This window comes from Ictidomys tridecemlineatus, unplaced genomic scaffold, assembly GCF_052094955.1.
Source record: "Ictidomys tridecemlineatus isolate mIctTri1 unplaced genomic scaffold, mIctTri1.hap1 Scaffold_323, whole genome shotgun sequence".
Taxonomy (NCBI): Eukaryota; Metazoa; Chordata; class Mammalia; order Rodentia; family Sciuridae; genus Ictidomys; species Ictidomys tridecemlineatus.
The window spans coordinates 117,712-132,113 of NW_027522389.1; the positions used below are offsets into that span (position 1 = coordinate 117,712).

The following is a 14,402-nucleotide window of genomic DNA, read 5'->3' on the forward strand; positions in this document are numbered from 1 at the left end:
ATATCTCAAACATAACCTCATGCTTCTCTATTTGTAAAGTATCTGTGAAAACTAGAAACATAAGTGCATAGTAAAGAAACGTCCCCTCATCCTTAAATGTCAACAAACACAGACACACACACACGCACATACACAAATGAATATTTGTGCTTCTTTTTTAAAAATTTTATTTTTTAGTTGTGGGTTGACACAGTACCTTTTATTTTTTTATTTTTATGTAGTGCTGAGGATCAAACCTAGGAGGATCAAACCCAGTGCCTCAAGCATGCCAGGCAAGCGCTCCACCTCTGAGCCACAACCCCAGCCCCTTGTGCTTCTTAATCTCAGTTTATTCAAACAACACTCATTTTAAAGATATATCTGGCTCCTAATTTGAATGTATTCCTGAATTTATTTCATTTAAAAAAATGTGTTTACAAGGGATTCTCTCTTGGTAGTTGCAGAAATGGAAACTGGACATAGTTTCATTGGGTGTATAAAAATAATTCAAATGTCATGCAGTGATTCTGTTTTTAATTGGACAACTGGGAGCCTGGGATGAGGAACTTTAAGTAAAGATTGCTCAGCATCAGTTGTTACATAAAGCTGCCAGAGAAGCAAAGGAACATTGTAAATGAGTCCTACTACCTCAGGTCTTAGAGAAAATTTTTAAAATGTCTGATCAGGGAAAATTAAAGAAAATTAAAAAGAATGTATGGACAAATTACAAAAGAATACATGTAATTAAGTCAAGACATAAGGAGTTTAATGCACATTGGTATGTTGCCTTATAGAGCTATTTTCCTTTGTTTAAATATCTGCTTTCTAGTGTGTAAGAGAAAAAAAAAGTAACACTTTTTGGAGCTTGCAATGTTTGCATAAGATTGCTCATAGGTTTCTTGCACCAAACCTTATAATAGCAAAGTATATTTAGTTTTATAAATTACTTATAAAGCAAAGTATAATAGCAAAGTATATATAATAGCAAAGTATACACAAAGTATAGTTTTATAAATTACTTATAATAGCAAAGTATACAATATCAAAGTATTGAATATTTCTAGTATTATGGTGGTTTACATCAAGAAATCAATGATTCTCCAAATTCTGAAATTTATTAAGATTTAAAATATGATTTTGGAGAATATTACTTCCTTAGAAGTTTCTCTGATAGTTGGGAAAATAGAAATTTTACAGGACATGAAAGCTATAAGTGTCCTTGGAAGTCATCCAAACCAATACACTTGTTTTATAGCAGAAAAACAAAAACAAAAGCAAGTTACAAAGAAATTCAGTTGATTGACTCAGGATTGGGCAATTAAGTAGCATAATTACATGTTTCAAACTTATGTGTCTAGATCAGAGTTTTACAAATAAACTTCACCTTAAAACAGTTTAAAATGTTTAATGTATTCTTAGCATATTCATCAAAAGTAATATGCATCAAGATTTTTTAAATTAGGAAAAATAATTATTATATTTTCTCAAAATATGATACATGTTTGAAATAAGAATTTAATACATCCAATAATGTATATATAACATCATACTGATATAATGCATTTTAATATGGTTAACATTTTGAAGTGATACATAGTTGCTACCAATTATTCATTGCCATTTTCATCTCTATTCATAACCCTCCCCAAACCACTTTCCCCACTCAGAATAAATTCCAAAGTCTTTGCAATGTCCACCATTCTCACTGCTCTGAACATCTTTAGCTTCATCTTCTAACTTTCTCTTCTCCTCCCCAAGCCCACTGGACTCCTCAACCATCCTACAGTTCCAAGGTCATTAACACTACTGGCCCTTATGTTTGTTCTTTTCTTGACTCGGCCACTAGGTAGTCCATGGCTCACTCACACGGCATTACATCTGCTCTAACAACTACTTATTCGAGAGACCTTCCAGTAATACACTGTGTAAAATTTTATCCACTCATGTCATTGCACTCCAACCTCCTAAACTGCTTTATCCTGCTCTCTACACTTATCATAATCTAACCTATTAAGTGTATGTTCATTTCTTTGAGATGGAAGTCCCTCAACATCAGTTCCACAAGGGCAACTACCTTGTCTGTTTCATTTCCTGCCAGACACACAGTGTTGCTGAGAATATATATTGATTCAATATATTAGGATTTCACCTAAACTCAAACACTTCATGGAATTCGTTTTGAGAATTGCATCTTCAAGCCATTTTCTAAAATAAATAAAACAATTTCAATTTTATCTTGTTTAGTCATATTTCCACTAAACAAAACTACTCATCCTGACTAGTGATACTTAATCCATATGCAAAATATTTGAACCAAAAAAGGTTGATATATATAAAAATAAACTTTAATTAAATTTTGATAAGAAATATTTGAACCTTAGCTAAATGGCTTAAACATATCCATGTTTATTTGTTTGAAAATGTCATCTAAATATACCCCACAATGAGGAATTATATTGTTTACCATATACATTAGCAATATTTTAGAAATATAAATACTTTATGTAAACTTAATGTCACTAATAATCCTTACCATAGGCAGATTCTGCTTCTTGTAGATATGCTCTGAAATCTTTCTTGGACATCTATGCTTTTAATAGAATAAAGCTTCTGAGCATTTAAGTATTTTGAATATTCTTGCTTCTCATCATAAATTACTATCTCAAAAGAGTTTAATTGGAATAGATTTTAACTACCAAATGTCACAGAATGGAATGATAATTTAGGAGCATATTTGTACCTTTAAATACATTTCCACTCATTATGTCCTCTATCCGATATTGCATTAAGCCACAGAAAAGGTGACTCAGACATGCCATTAAGATTGCCAAGGCTTAAAAAGCAGTACAATGGATAAAAAATGTATTACTCAAATGTGTCAAAATGGAACCCAATTATGCTTGATCTTAATAAGTCCATTACAAGCTATATTAATTAATAAAGCTTGTCAATCATTAAAAGACATTGCTTAGAGATATTTAATGTGTTGGGTTATTTTAAGATATGAACAATTGAAATAAGCTGTCAGCATATGTTCAAATGACAGTCAATCAACTACTGTTTATTGAGTAAAGTGCTGAGTGAAGGACCATTATAAATATGAAGATGAATAAAGATAATTCTTGCTATAAAGGAACCAGAATTCAAGTTGACTGTTAGTCTTGAATTTTTTTTATTTGTAATTAGGTAGCTAATCTAATTTTTAAATTTATTTTTGATTTTTCCTCTCTCATTTTTATATTGCATATGTATATTTCCTTCATTTACCAATTAAAAATAAATTATAAAACATGCTTTTCCTTTCTTTTCTACATCTACATAGTATTTTGTATTTATATATGACAGCAGAATGAATTACAATTCTTATTACACATATAGAGCACAATTTTTCATATCTCTGGTTGTATAATATTTTAAGTGTTTATTCACCCAAGCTCATAAACTGGATAGAGGAGGTGTAAGTTCAAGTTGCAGTCTAACCCATGTGACTGACAGAACAAATGTACAAAATAAAGGCTCAGACCACATCGGCATGTGATGTTCTCATTAATGTGCACCTTTCCTTGCTGAAATAAATATGAGAAGCAATAAGTTAGTGTTCCCAACTCTCAAGTAATGATTCTTATCATTTTCCGGGAATCTATTAAGGCATGAAGATCTTACACACATTATATAATTTTCAAAGTAATTCTGAGGCAGTCATTTAAAATAATTTAAAGCTGATTAAATTGATGGAGAGAGATATTAATAATTTTTGCCTAAATTACACAATTAGAAATTTTTATAAAGATCTATAAAACTCCAAAGAATATAGGCAGAGCTGCTCCCCAGATATTTCATGTACAAACTCATTCACTCTCACAAAAATTTAGTGAGATATGAATATGATTTCTAAGCTCACTCAATCTTTGAAGGTCTAGCTCAGTTTACTCAAATTCTTTACAGTGGCAGTTCTGTGTTCACTGATATCAAATGACCTGTGAGTTTCCACAACTTCTCTCTTTTCATCTTCTGATTGACACTTATATTTTGGGCCAGATAGAACAGAGGTATAATATAAGAAATTCCAGTTCTTCAGACACACTATAAGCATTATTTAATGTGGTAGTGATGTGATATCTCCAGAAAAGTGTAGGTCAAATTCAATCATATTCAATAAATAATCATTGTGAACTTTATTAGTAAACTTCAACTCCCTGATAATTTTACTTTCTCATGGATAGTTCCCTGAAGTATATCCCCTGAGTAATTTTATAAACCTATACCTTGAAAATTGTTCTATGCAATAAAAAATTTTAACTATGAAGTAAACACATTAAATTACTCATATTTTCCATTATATCAAAAATTAAATTACTCATGTTTTCCATTATATCAAAACAATCCAGCTGTTATATTAGTAAGTGTACTAAAATGTATAATTATATATTCTAATATATATGTTGAACACATATACATTCACTCACATATTTTCAAAAGTTACCTCAACTTTTTTTAAAAAAAAAAAACCATGGTAGTTGTCAATTGACTTTTATTTTATTTATTTATATGGCATGCTGAGAATCAAACCCATTTCCTCATGCGTGCTAGGCAAGCACTCTGCCACTGAGTCACAACCCCAGCTCCTATATGAGCATTTTTAAGATAATGCAATTTAAAATAGAGTTGTAAGTTTCATAGTTTAATAAAATAACAAAAGGCATGCTTTATACGGGTCTTTGTGACATATGTGTCATTAGGTAGAAAACAAGAATGATGAAGGAAGTCTTGAGACTCAGAATGTGGGTCCAGAGCCTAATGGTTCTTTGAGAAGCGTTCATTCCTTTCTCTAGGAATCCTCCATTCTCTGATACCCTAAGCCAGCAGATACACAGTATAAAAAAATGGCTTAACATGAAATTCTAAGATACAAGAGCTAGTCATCCTAGGGGCTTAGTATGGGCCAGCAGCACTCTAGTCTTTGAGACATTGCCTGTCAGGTCCTACTATGGTTTCACTATTAGATGTCTCAAAAAGCTCACATGTGAGACAATGCAGGAAAGTTTAGCAGTGAACTGACTGGGTTATGAAAGCCTTAACCTAATCAGTGAGTAATCTCCCCTGATAGGGAGTAACTGAGTTGTGACTGTAGGCAAGTTGGGTGTGGCAGGAGGACGTGGGTACTTGGAGGTGTGCTTGTGGGGTATACATTCTGTCCATAGCAAGTGGAATCTCTGTGTGTGCTTCTCAGTAGCCATGTCTTGACCTGAATTCTTCTATCATATCCTTCTGCTGTGATGTCGTGCATCCCTTGGAGTCCTGAGGAATGGAGTTCACCATCCATGGTAAGAGACATCTGAAACTGTGAGCCCCCAAAATAAACTTTTCTCCTTTAATTGTTCTTGTCAGGTCTTTTGGTCTCAAGAATGAAAAAAAAAACCAACTAAAACAGTTCCTTCTGACAGCATTGGAAAAGCAGCCCATCCTTCATCAAGGAACAAAGAAGGAAATATAAAAGGAATTTATTTCCAGGTGTAGTTCTTGGTTCTCCTGTTAGAAAGTTGAGGGCACCTTGTGGACTGAGTGAAATGGTGGCTGCTGTAGTCAGCTCAGGCTGCCATAACAGCATACCACAGACTGTGGGACTTAAACAACAGAAATTCATTTTCTCACTGAGAATTCCAAGATCACTTTGCCAGCCAACTCAGCTTTTCATGGTGGTTTTCTTCCTGACTTTGGATAACCATTTTTTGCCTCTATCATCACATAGTAGAAGCAGGCAGGAGGGAGAGAGGAGAGAGAGGAGATAGAGAGACAGACAAAGAGAGGGAATTTTGGAGGCTCTTATTATAAATACACTGATCCCACTGGATCAGAACTCACCTTTTGACCTCACTAAAACTTAATTAAAGGTTAAATAAATCCACTCAACCCACAGAAATATGGTAAAAGATGATAAATAGTTGTTTTAATCCACTGAAATTAGAGAAAATTTTTTACAGTAATAGATAACTAGATACCCCTATTCCAATTTGTCATGTATATATAATAATATCAGACCTGGCCACCACATGGGTGACTGTGTCCATGAAGGAACAATTCAAAATTCCCACTCTTCTTTGCGCATCCATTTTACCATCTGTGAAACATCATAATAGGACTAAGTCAGATTTTTTTTTAAAGAGAGAGAGAGAAAAGGAATTTTTTAATATTTATTTGTTTAGTTTTTGGTAAACACAACATCTTTATTTTTGTGTGGTGCTGAGGATGGAACCCAGCGCATGCCAGGCAAGCATGGTACAGCTTGAGCCACATCACCCAACGAGGATTTTTTTTAAATTATATTGATTAAAAACAAATGACACTCTGGGGGATAGCTCATGTCATTGCAGTTAGATGGTGGCTGGGGTTGCAGTCATCTGAAGACTAGACTGTCCTGGTCATCCAAGATGGCAGCCTCTTGTGGCTGGCAGTAGTGGTTGTTGGTCAATCAGTATGCCTGCATGTGGTCTCTCCTCTTGGCTTGTAAATCTCATAGCACGTTGTTTGGTTTCTCAGATGGAACAAGTCAAGACTAAGTGATCCAAATGGAAGGATACAGAAGCTGCTAGGCCAGTTGATGGCTGAACCCAGAATGGACACAACTTCTTTTCTGCTATATTCTAGAGGTCTGTGTAGTTGTAGATCACCAGGATTCAAGGAGATTAAAAAGACTTCATTTCTTGGGAAAGCAGCAGAAAGTAGGTGACAAAATCACATTGTGGAAGTGCATGTGGGGTGAGAGATATTGCAGATGTCTTTGAAAAGGGGTAAGACCTTCTGATATGCCATCTTTTATTATCTTCCTCTAAAAGAATTTGCAAACATTTGTGGTAACCTGCTGTGGGAAGTGAATGAAACTGTAGCCTTTCCTCTCCAACTCTGACAGTCCTGGGGACAGGAGGAAGAAGCATCTTAGTTTACAGAATCATAGAAAGGGTGAACAATGCTTCACTCTCTGGCAAAGCAGGAGTATTAAATATTTTTAAAAATATTGGTTACTGGAGCAAGCATGTACATACTAATAATGGAATTTTTTAAAACTTGTATTTTGGAAATGTTCATAATAAAACATCCTGTACTTGAAATTAAAAAAAAAGTAAAGCCCCTCCAAACATTGTCAAATAGCAGATTTGTCAAATAGTCAAATTTAGAACTTCATTACATGAATGTGGGAAAACACAAACATTCAACCCACAGAAGGAACTAAATTAATGGATGGGGGGAAGTTGTGTGAAGATGGAGGTTTGGGATTTCCTACTAGTTGGAACTGTGGGAGCAACAAAAGTCATAGAAATCAGAGTTATAACACTGTATTAGCATGGCAGGAAAATAGTATTACCTATACTATCTACATATTTACAAAAATTAAACAGACTTCAAAGTTATTAATTATAAGTTGATGAAATTAAACAGGTATTTATACAAATAAGTCTATTTAACTGTAGATAAAATACATAATGGGTTTTATAGTAATCCAATGTTTTCATTTGCATTAGGCTTTTGTTGTTGTTGTTAATCTGGAAATAGATTCTAAGAGTAGTACATTAACAAAATATTTTAACATTCACCCTTATAAAATGATAATAAAGGACCAGAATTACTAAGGAAGTAAAGACCTGCTTATTGTAAAAACAGACTAATTTTCCATGTTTATCTTTTCAGTATAACATCATCCATCATTGTTAGAAATCTTATGACCATGTGCCCACCAGTTAATTCATTGACATGCAGACCTTTGACATTTTTATTTTTCTTCACATAATCTTTCCATTCCAAATTGTCATAAACAGTTTTATTGGTGATCCTATCCTTTGAAGAGCATCTTTTCTCCCCCATAATATAATGAAAGTAAAGACAGATTACTGCCCAGAAAAGGTGGAAATACCCTGAAAGCCAAGAATGAATAAAATGATCTCAAAGAAGGAAAAGTGAAAAAAATACAAATGCTTTTTATAAAAATGTTTAGCTTTCTATAAAGTACCTGAATTCTATATAAATAAAAGAATTAATTATACATAAGTACAACCAAAACATTCAAATTAAATTTTTTTCAGGATCTATATATCCTAATATCTTCTACGTGGTCATTAAAGATGAATATCAAATTTTTTTAAAGTTAAAGGAGAAAGGTAGAAAACATAATGTCATTTAATATTCAACTAACATTGTCACCTATGTCAATCCTGTTTTGGTAATAATCATCAACTATATAACAAGAGAATTTCTATTCCAATGTTACATAATATTCTATTTTTTTATAAATTTTACGGAATCAATGAAATAATAATAACAGAAGTATCATTATAATAATAGAAATATCATTTATTATAGATAAATAATATTTATTTCATATTACTACTAAAAAATTTCAAACTTTTTATTTAACTTTGCTTGTGCTAATTTTACTAAGTGTAACAATTATAAGATTTTCCTTTTATGTGCTTCAACTTACTTAAGACACCATATGCCGTGTGTATCTTACTCTGGAACCATGTTTATAGATTTTGTGCTCCGGCCCTAAATAACACTTAATGAAACTAAAATATGTGCTTTGCATTTGGCTAGATGTATACAAGGGTTATACTTCCATTGTACATGATTTTGAAAGAATATATAAAAAAAACATTTTCTAAGTATAAATACTTTGTGATTTTTCTAGGTATAAATATTTTGTAATATTTATGAGCTGAACACAATGAAGATGGGATGATTCATTGAGCTTTGGTATTTTGAGGCTAAGAAAAAGCAAAGATAAAATAAATAAATAAAAGAACTCAAACCAAAGATTTATACTCTTACACTTATCCACTGAAATAAAGACACATCATAATTCAAATATGTCAGTTGACAAGAAATAAGCTTACACTTACAAAAACTGACAATATATTTATCTTAGAGAAGTGTAAATTAATTAAAAGTTTTAAATATGCTCATAATTATCCTTGACAGCTTCTTAAATGACTTCCAGTTATCCCTGCATAGGGTATTAGTACTCTTTGGTAATCTCTTGAGTATGGAGTGGACCTAATGATTTGCTTCTCAGGAATTAAATACTGCAAAAGTGATGTAGTCCCAGCAACTTGGGAGGCTAAGGCAGGAGATGATGAGTTTAAAGCCATCCTCAGCAATTTATCAAGGTTCCAAGCAACTTATTGAAACCCTGTCTCAAAATAAAAAATAAAAAGGGCTGGGGATGCGGCTCAGTGGTTAAGTGCTCCTGCATACCAAACAAAGAATCAAACAAACAAAATTTTTAAAAATGGTGTGGTACTACCTGTAATAATAGATAATCATTTTTAAAAAAGTGTCCTAATGTCTTGGAGCTTCTTTTGCTCATTCTGATGAAGCCAGCTGCTGTGTTTTGGCCTGTCCTATGAGGAGTCCACATGGCTAGCAGCATCAATAGCCACCAAGGAACGAATTACCTTACTCAGCCTGTGAGACATGAACCTGATCAACAGTCACTGAGAGAGTTGGAAGGGGAGCCAACCCATATTCAAGCCTGAGATGATGCTTCAGCTCAACTCTTGCATTGCAGCCTGTAAAAGAAGGATCCACCTAAGTCACATCCATATTTTGGATCCACAAAATCTATGAAATAATATGTGTGTAATATTTTTAGCAATTAAATTTTGAATAATGGCATACAGCCATTGATAGCTAATATAAATAATATTTTACGTTAGAGTCAAAATAATGTTCTATTTCACAAAATGGTTATAATCTGCCATTTTTCAATATTTCTATTCTCTAGTCCTTTGTTACAAAATCTGAGAATTTGGGAAGAATGTAAATATAAGATTCTTTATTATTATTTCTTTGTTTAAATTGTATCTCACTTACTTCATTGGATTACTAAATTAATGCCTAGATTTGATATTAAATTAGTAAATAAGAATTGTAAATATTACATCATACATGCATAGACAAGTACCTAGCTCAGTGCTGTTCACTATTAAAAATGTTAGAAAAGAGGAGGAAACAGATGTTTGTAGGGGATGGAATGCAGGGAAAGCAAGCCTGGAGTCTCAGCTTAGCTACTGTTTATTGGCCCATTTGGGATTTTCAGATGGACCAGAGGGGAGTGCTTGGGGGCTAAAATTTTCATACACTCCAATAGAAAATGTTCAATCTCTCAGCATCTTTCACAGATTTTTATTTTGTTTATACCAATTTATAAATTTTGTTCAAGATTAATTCTTAAACTTTCTGTAGGAAAATGTTTAGTATGTCAGAATAAAAATAAAAGTGTGAAATACACATTCACAGCCATACATTTTCAAATTTAATAAGCACATGATTTTGACAGGGCTATAATTTGAAAATCTGAAAACAAAGGTGTGGAATGATGAAGGAGCACATACTCTGAGTTTTGTATATTAAAATTCAAAAATTTAGGAGCAATAGAGAATACTGATATGAAGCATCATTTTGCCAAATTATCATAATAGATTAAAGATATTGGCAAATCTTTTGCTACTCCTTTCATTGAGAGTGCAGGAAAAATTCAATTCCCCTTTAAACAAGCTGGATTAATTAATTAGCTTGGCAAGTGGAATAGGGTGAATTGGTCTAGGATTTTCAAAGAAGAAAGGGCTCTTAGCTTTCACCAAAACCTCTTATAATGCCAACAACTATATGAAGCCAGCAGCTACTTAAGAAACTCTGAAACCCTGAGATCATATAGTGAAGAAGCTGCAGGTAGGTCAACAGTGTGAGCTGAGTCTAGCCTTACAGCTATACACATTGTGTGGGTGAAGTCATATTGGATGCTGCAGACAACTCTTAGCTAATTGAGTGTTATAGAGTAATGACATTAGAAGCCGAACAATTACCCAGCTGAACTCTCCCCCTAATTCTTGATGGGTCATAATAAAATGGTGGTTGTTTTAAGCTATTTAACTTTGGAATAGTTTGTTACATAATAATCAATAACTGGAAATATCAACATACTTGCCTAATTTATTAACATAGTAATTAATTTATTAATTAAATAACACCCCCAAAAAGAGAAAAAACATTTTGCAATATTATCTAGAAGTGACAATTAAGGCTTCTCAAAACATGAGATTAAAAATGTCATTGGAGATCTAGAAGAAAATCACAATAGATAAATAAATAAGACAACGGTAGTCTGTTCAATATGCTAATTGTGTGACTTTAGAGAAATTCTATATTCTGCTTGAATTCTATATTCTGCTATGTAATTAAATATGAAAATGAATAGAAAAACGTGTGAATACAAAATACATATGTGCTTGTGTTATGATTATTATATTTGGATATAGAAGTTATGAGTTAAAGAATACATTCATTTTGTTGTTCCATGTAGACTGCTACATTGAATGAAAAAAATTTCATGCCTGCTTCTAATAGACAGGATAGACATAAATAACCACATCAAGAATGTTCCTGAAAAGATTCATAGCTCTTTATATAGCATGTATGTTAGTACAGAAATAATAACCCCCTGACCCAAGACGAGAAACATGAACATATCTTTCTTCAGGTTGATACTGAAAACTAACAAAGGTATTAGTTTGGTGTACAAATTCCTACAGCATTTTCTTTTTAAAAAACCTCAGTTCACAGAACTATCTTGTATACTGAGTAGGACCCTATGATAGATATATTCAACTTGATAAAACTCTATTGATGATTTTCCATAGTGATGCATAAACATGGTTTTCAAATAAAGGAAAGAAAAACCTAGGCATATAGAAGATTTAATGAGAAGGATCCATCTGGTAGCTGCTTCAATCACAGTTTTTCTTAGTGGCAACCACATTTACTTGTTCATTTCTCAAATCTTTTTGTGTTTCCCTCATGTCCCCAATATCAGGCTTATACTACTACTTCATGATTTATGTTTCTTGGATAATGAAGACATTTAGACATTTTCTGTTGACAGTTTTTCAGTAATGATTAGTGATGAGAGATAGATTGTGTTTCTCATACTGTTCCATTCCCTTGCCTTTCTCCTTAATTATTCTTAGTTTCTTAATTCTACTATTCAAATTCAAATGGTACACTTAATTTTTTTATCCTTAAACAAATAATATTAAATTTTAATACAAAATACTTACAAAATCCTGATTAACTCAATTGCAACAATTCAACATAATATTTAATAATTTTCTGAAAATGTATCAGTTTTAAAATTAAAGTTTTTAGGTATTTTTAAAATTATTCACATGTGATGACATCAGTTTTCCAGAATGTACTGATCAGATATGTGTATTTTAATCCAGATCATTTCCTTTAACACCCAGTAAAAATTTTTTTCAGTGAGGTGTTTGAAATATATGTATTTTAGAAGAATCATATTGGAAAAAAAAATAAAAGAGATTTTACACTGAAGAAAATTCCTCGGTGTGGCTTGTTAAGAAAATATGTCTCCTCAGTCTCAGAGGCTGGCACATCATAGTGTGATACTTTCTCTCTACTTGTATGAATCAGCATGATGCCTCAGCACAGGAAATCTATAATGTCATAATGTTCCTTAAATACCACCAAAAAGGTAATTTTCAAGTTAAGAAAGAAACAGGCACTTTATGTTAGGAAAAAAAAATAATTAAAATATGTTTAAATGTTTTTATTTTTATAGTAATTAACAATAGACAAAATGCTTAAGGTCATCTCTACAGAATTAAGTATTAATTACAGAATTTGCACAATGAAAGTGTTTTTGTTTTTTTCCTTATTCCAATTACCTTGTTTGCTTCCCAGATGTTGTGGTTTAGATATGCAGTGTCCTCCAAAATACTCATGTATGAAACAACACAAGAGCATTCAGAGGCTAAAGTATTAGATTATAAGAGATGTGGCTTAATCAGTGAATTAATCCACCAATATGGATTAAGTGGGTGGTAACTCTAGAAGGAAAAGTGTGGCTGGAGGAGGTAGGTCACTGGAGCCTGCCTTTGTGAATTATATTTTGTCCCTAGTGAGTAGACTTCTCTCTCTGCTTCCTGATTGCCATATCCCCTTCTTACCCTTCTGCCATGATTTTCTACCTTACCTTCAACCCAGAGTTATGAACTCAGAAAACCATGGATTGAGACCTCTGAAACCCTGAGTCAAAATAAACCTTTCCTTCTCTACATTGCAACCAATAGCTGATTAAAACACCAAATAAAGTTTCTTCAACAATCTGTAGAGATATACCCTTCTTTTCTTTCACATGAAAGGTGAACATTTAATTTTGAATAATTAAAGATAAGGCTTTGTCCATATTACATTCAGTGGTTAATATTTTTCCTTCTTTTCAGTAGATAGAGGCAAATGTGTTTCTATTTGTTGCTCACAAAATGAAGATGAGTTTCCTTTGCCAGATTTTCTTTCTGAGCTTTTAAATGCATGACTAAAGATAGTATCTTCTTGGAAAAGTTATATGTGTTTGATTTCTCATCTACCTGTGGTGAAACTCTTAAACATTTCTCTTGTTTTAGTTTTCAAATAATATATTTCCTTAAATATTTCTGTTATATCACCATTTCACACATGTTTTATAAACAAAATAATTTCCAGTTTTTAATTTAATTCATGAAACTTTAGTATCTAGCAATAAAACACATTATATGTCCTGAAAATATTCTCATTAAAAACACCAAAGTAAGATAAATGATATGGAATAGTCACAGTTTAAATGTGTAAGTAGATCACTAATAATTAAAATAACTCTATTTGGGGAGATTCACAAATCTTCCAAACGATGTCACATGACAAAGAGAAAAACTCATCCCTTGACACATAGAATTAAAACTATAAAACACAAAAGATGCCAGGGAGATTTTAAACAGTGACAGAAAGAAATAAAAGATGACCAGGACTAACACCAGAGTTTTGAAAAGTCATTTTCAAGAAAGAATAAATAATACCTTTCAACCTATGAGAAAAACAATAATTGAAAACCTATAATTTTGTACATGGTCAAAGTATTATTATAGAAAAAAGCAGCATATAAACATTCGCAGAGAGGTAACATTCAAATCTGAGAAAAATCTCAAGCATGTCTTTCAAAAGGAAAACAAATACTAAAGGATAAAAATGAGTTATAAGGAAGAAAGATCTTCAAGGCAATAATACATTAATTTCAATGCAAAAAATAAGAGAAATGTGTGATTCTGGGCAAAAATAAATGTAAAAATATAGGAAAAACATCCTCCCATATGCACACTGACATAAAGTTTCACTAGCTATACCGGCATCCCCTACCCAATCTGTAGACATGAAATTTGTCATTCATATTAAGGATATAGAAGAGATTTCAAGTGATATGAAAATACAATGACTTTCCCTATATGGATGAATGTAAAATTTGTATGACTTGGAAAATTTCTTCTAATAGTAACTGAAGAAAAAAAATCTCATATAACAAGGAGAAAATGTTTCATCAGAAC

The 14,402-nt window shown here is 32.3% G+C and overlaps 1 protein-coding gene and 1 long non-coding RNA gene across 17 annotated transcripts in view; one reads left to right on the forward strand and one right to left on the reverse strand.

Annotated features, from left to right (window-relative positions):
• The window catches only part of LOC144373238 (uncharacterized), a 203,081-nt gene that overhangs the window by 16,808 nt on the left and 171,871 nt on the right, over positions 1-14,402 (reverse strand). For 10 of the 16 annotated variants that reach the window (XR_013432982.1, XM_078036358.1, XM_078036351.1 and 7 more), the window contains one exon: positions 6,157-6,888. The exons of 3 other annotated variants lie outside the window; for them this stretch is intronic. Coding sequence is in view for 11 of the 13 variants with exons in the window: in XM_078036351.1 (XP_077892477.1) it covers positions 6,663-6,888 (226 nt within the window). In the remaining 2 variants the exon portion in view is untranslated. Of the gene's footprint in view, positions 1-6,156; positions 6,889-9,425; positions 9,540-14,402 lie in introns of those variants that run through there. 3 more of the 16 variants (XM_078036350.1, XM_078036356.1, XR_013432983.1) reach the window with 2 other exon arrangements.
• LOC144373240 (uncharacterized) lies at positions 4,459-7,928 on the forward strand. The gene is made up of 2 exons (XR_013432988.1): positions 4,459-5,303; positions 6,517-7,928. It is a non-coding gene; the product is annotated as an uncharacterized LOC144373240 (long non-coding RNA).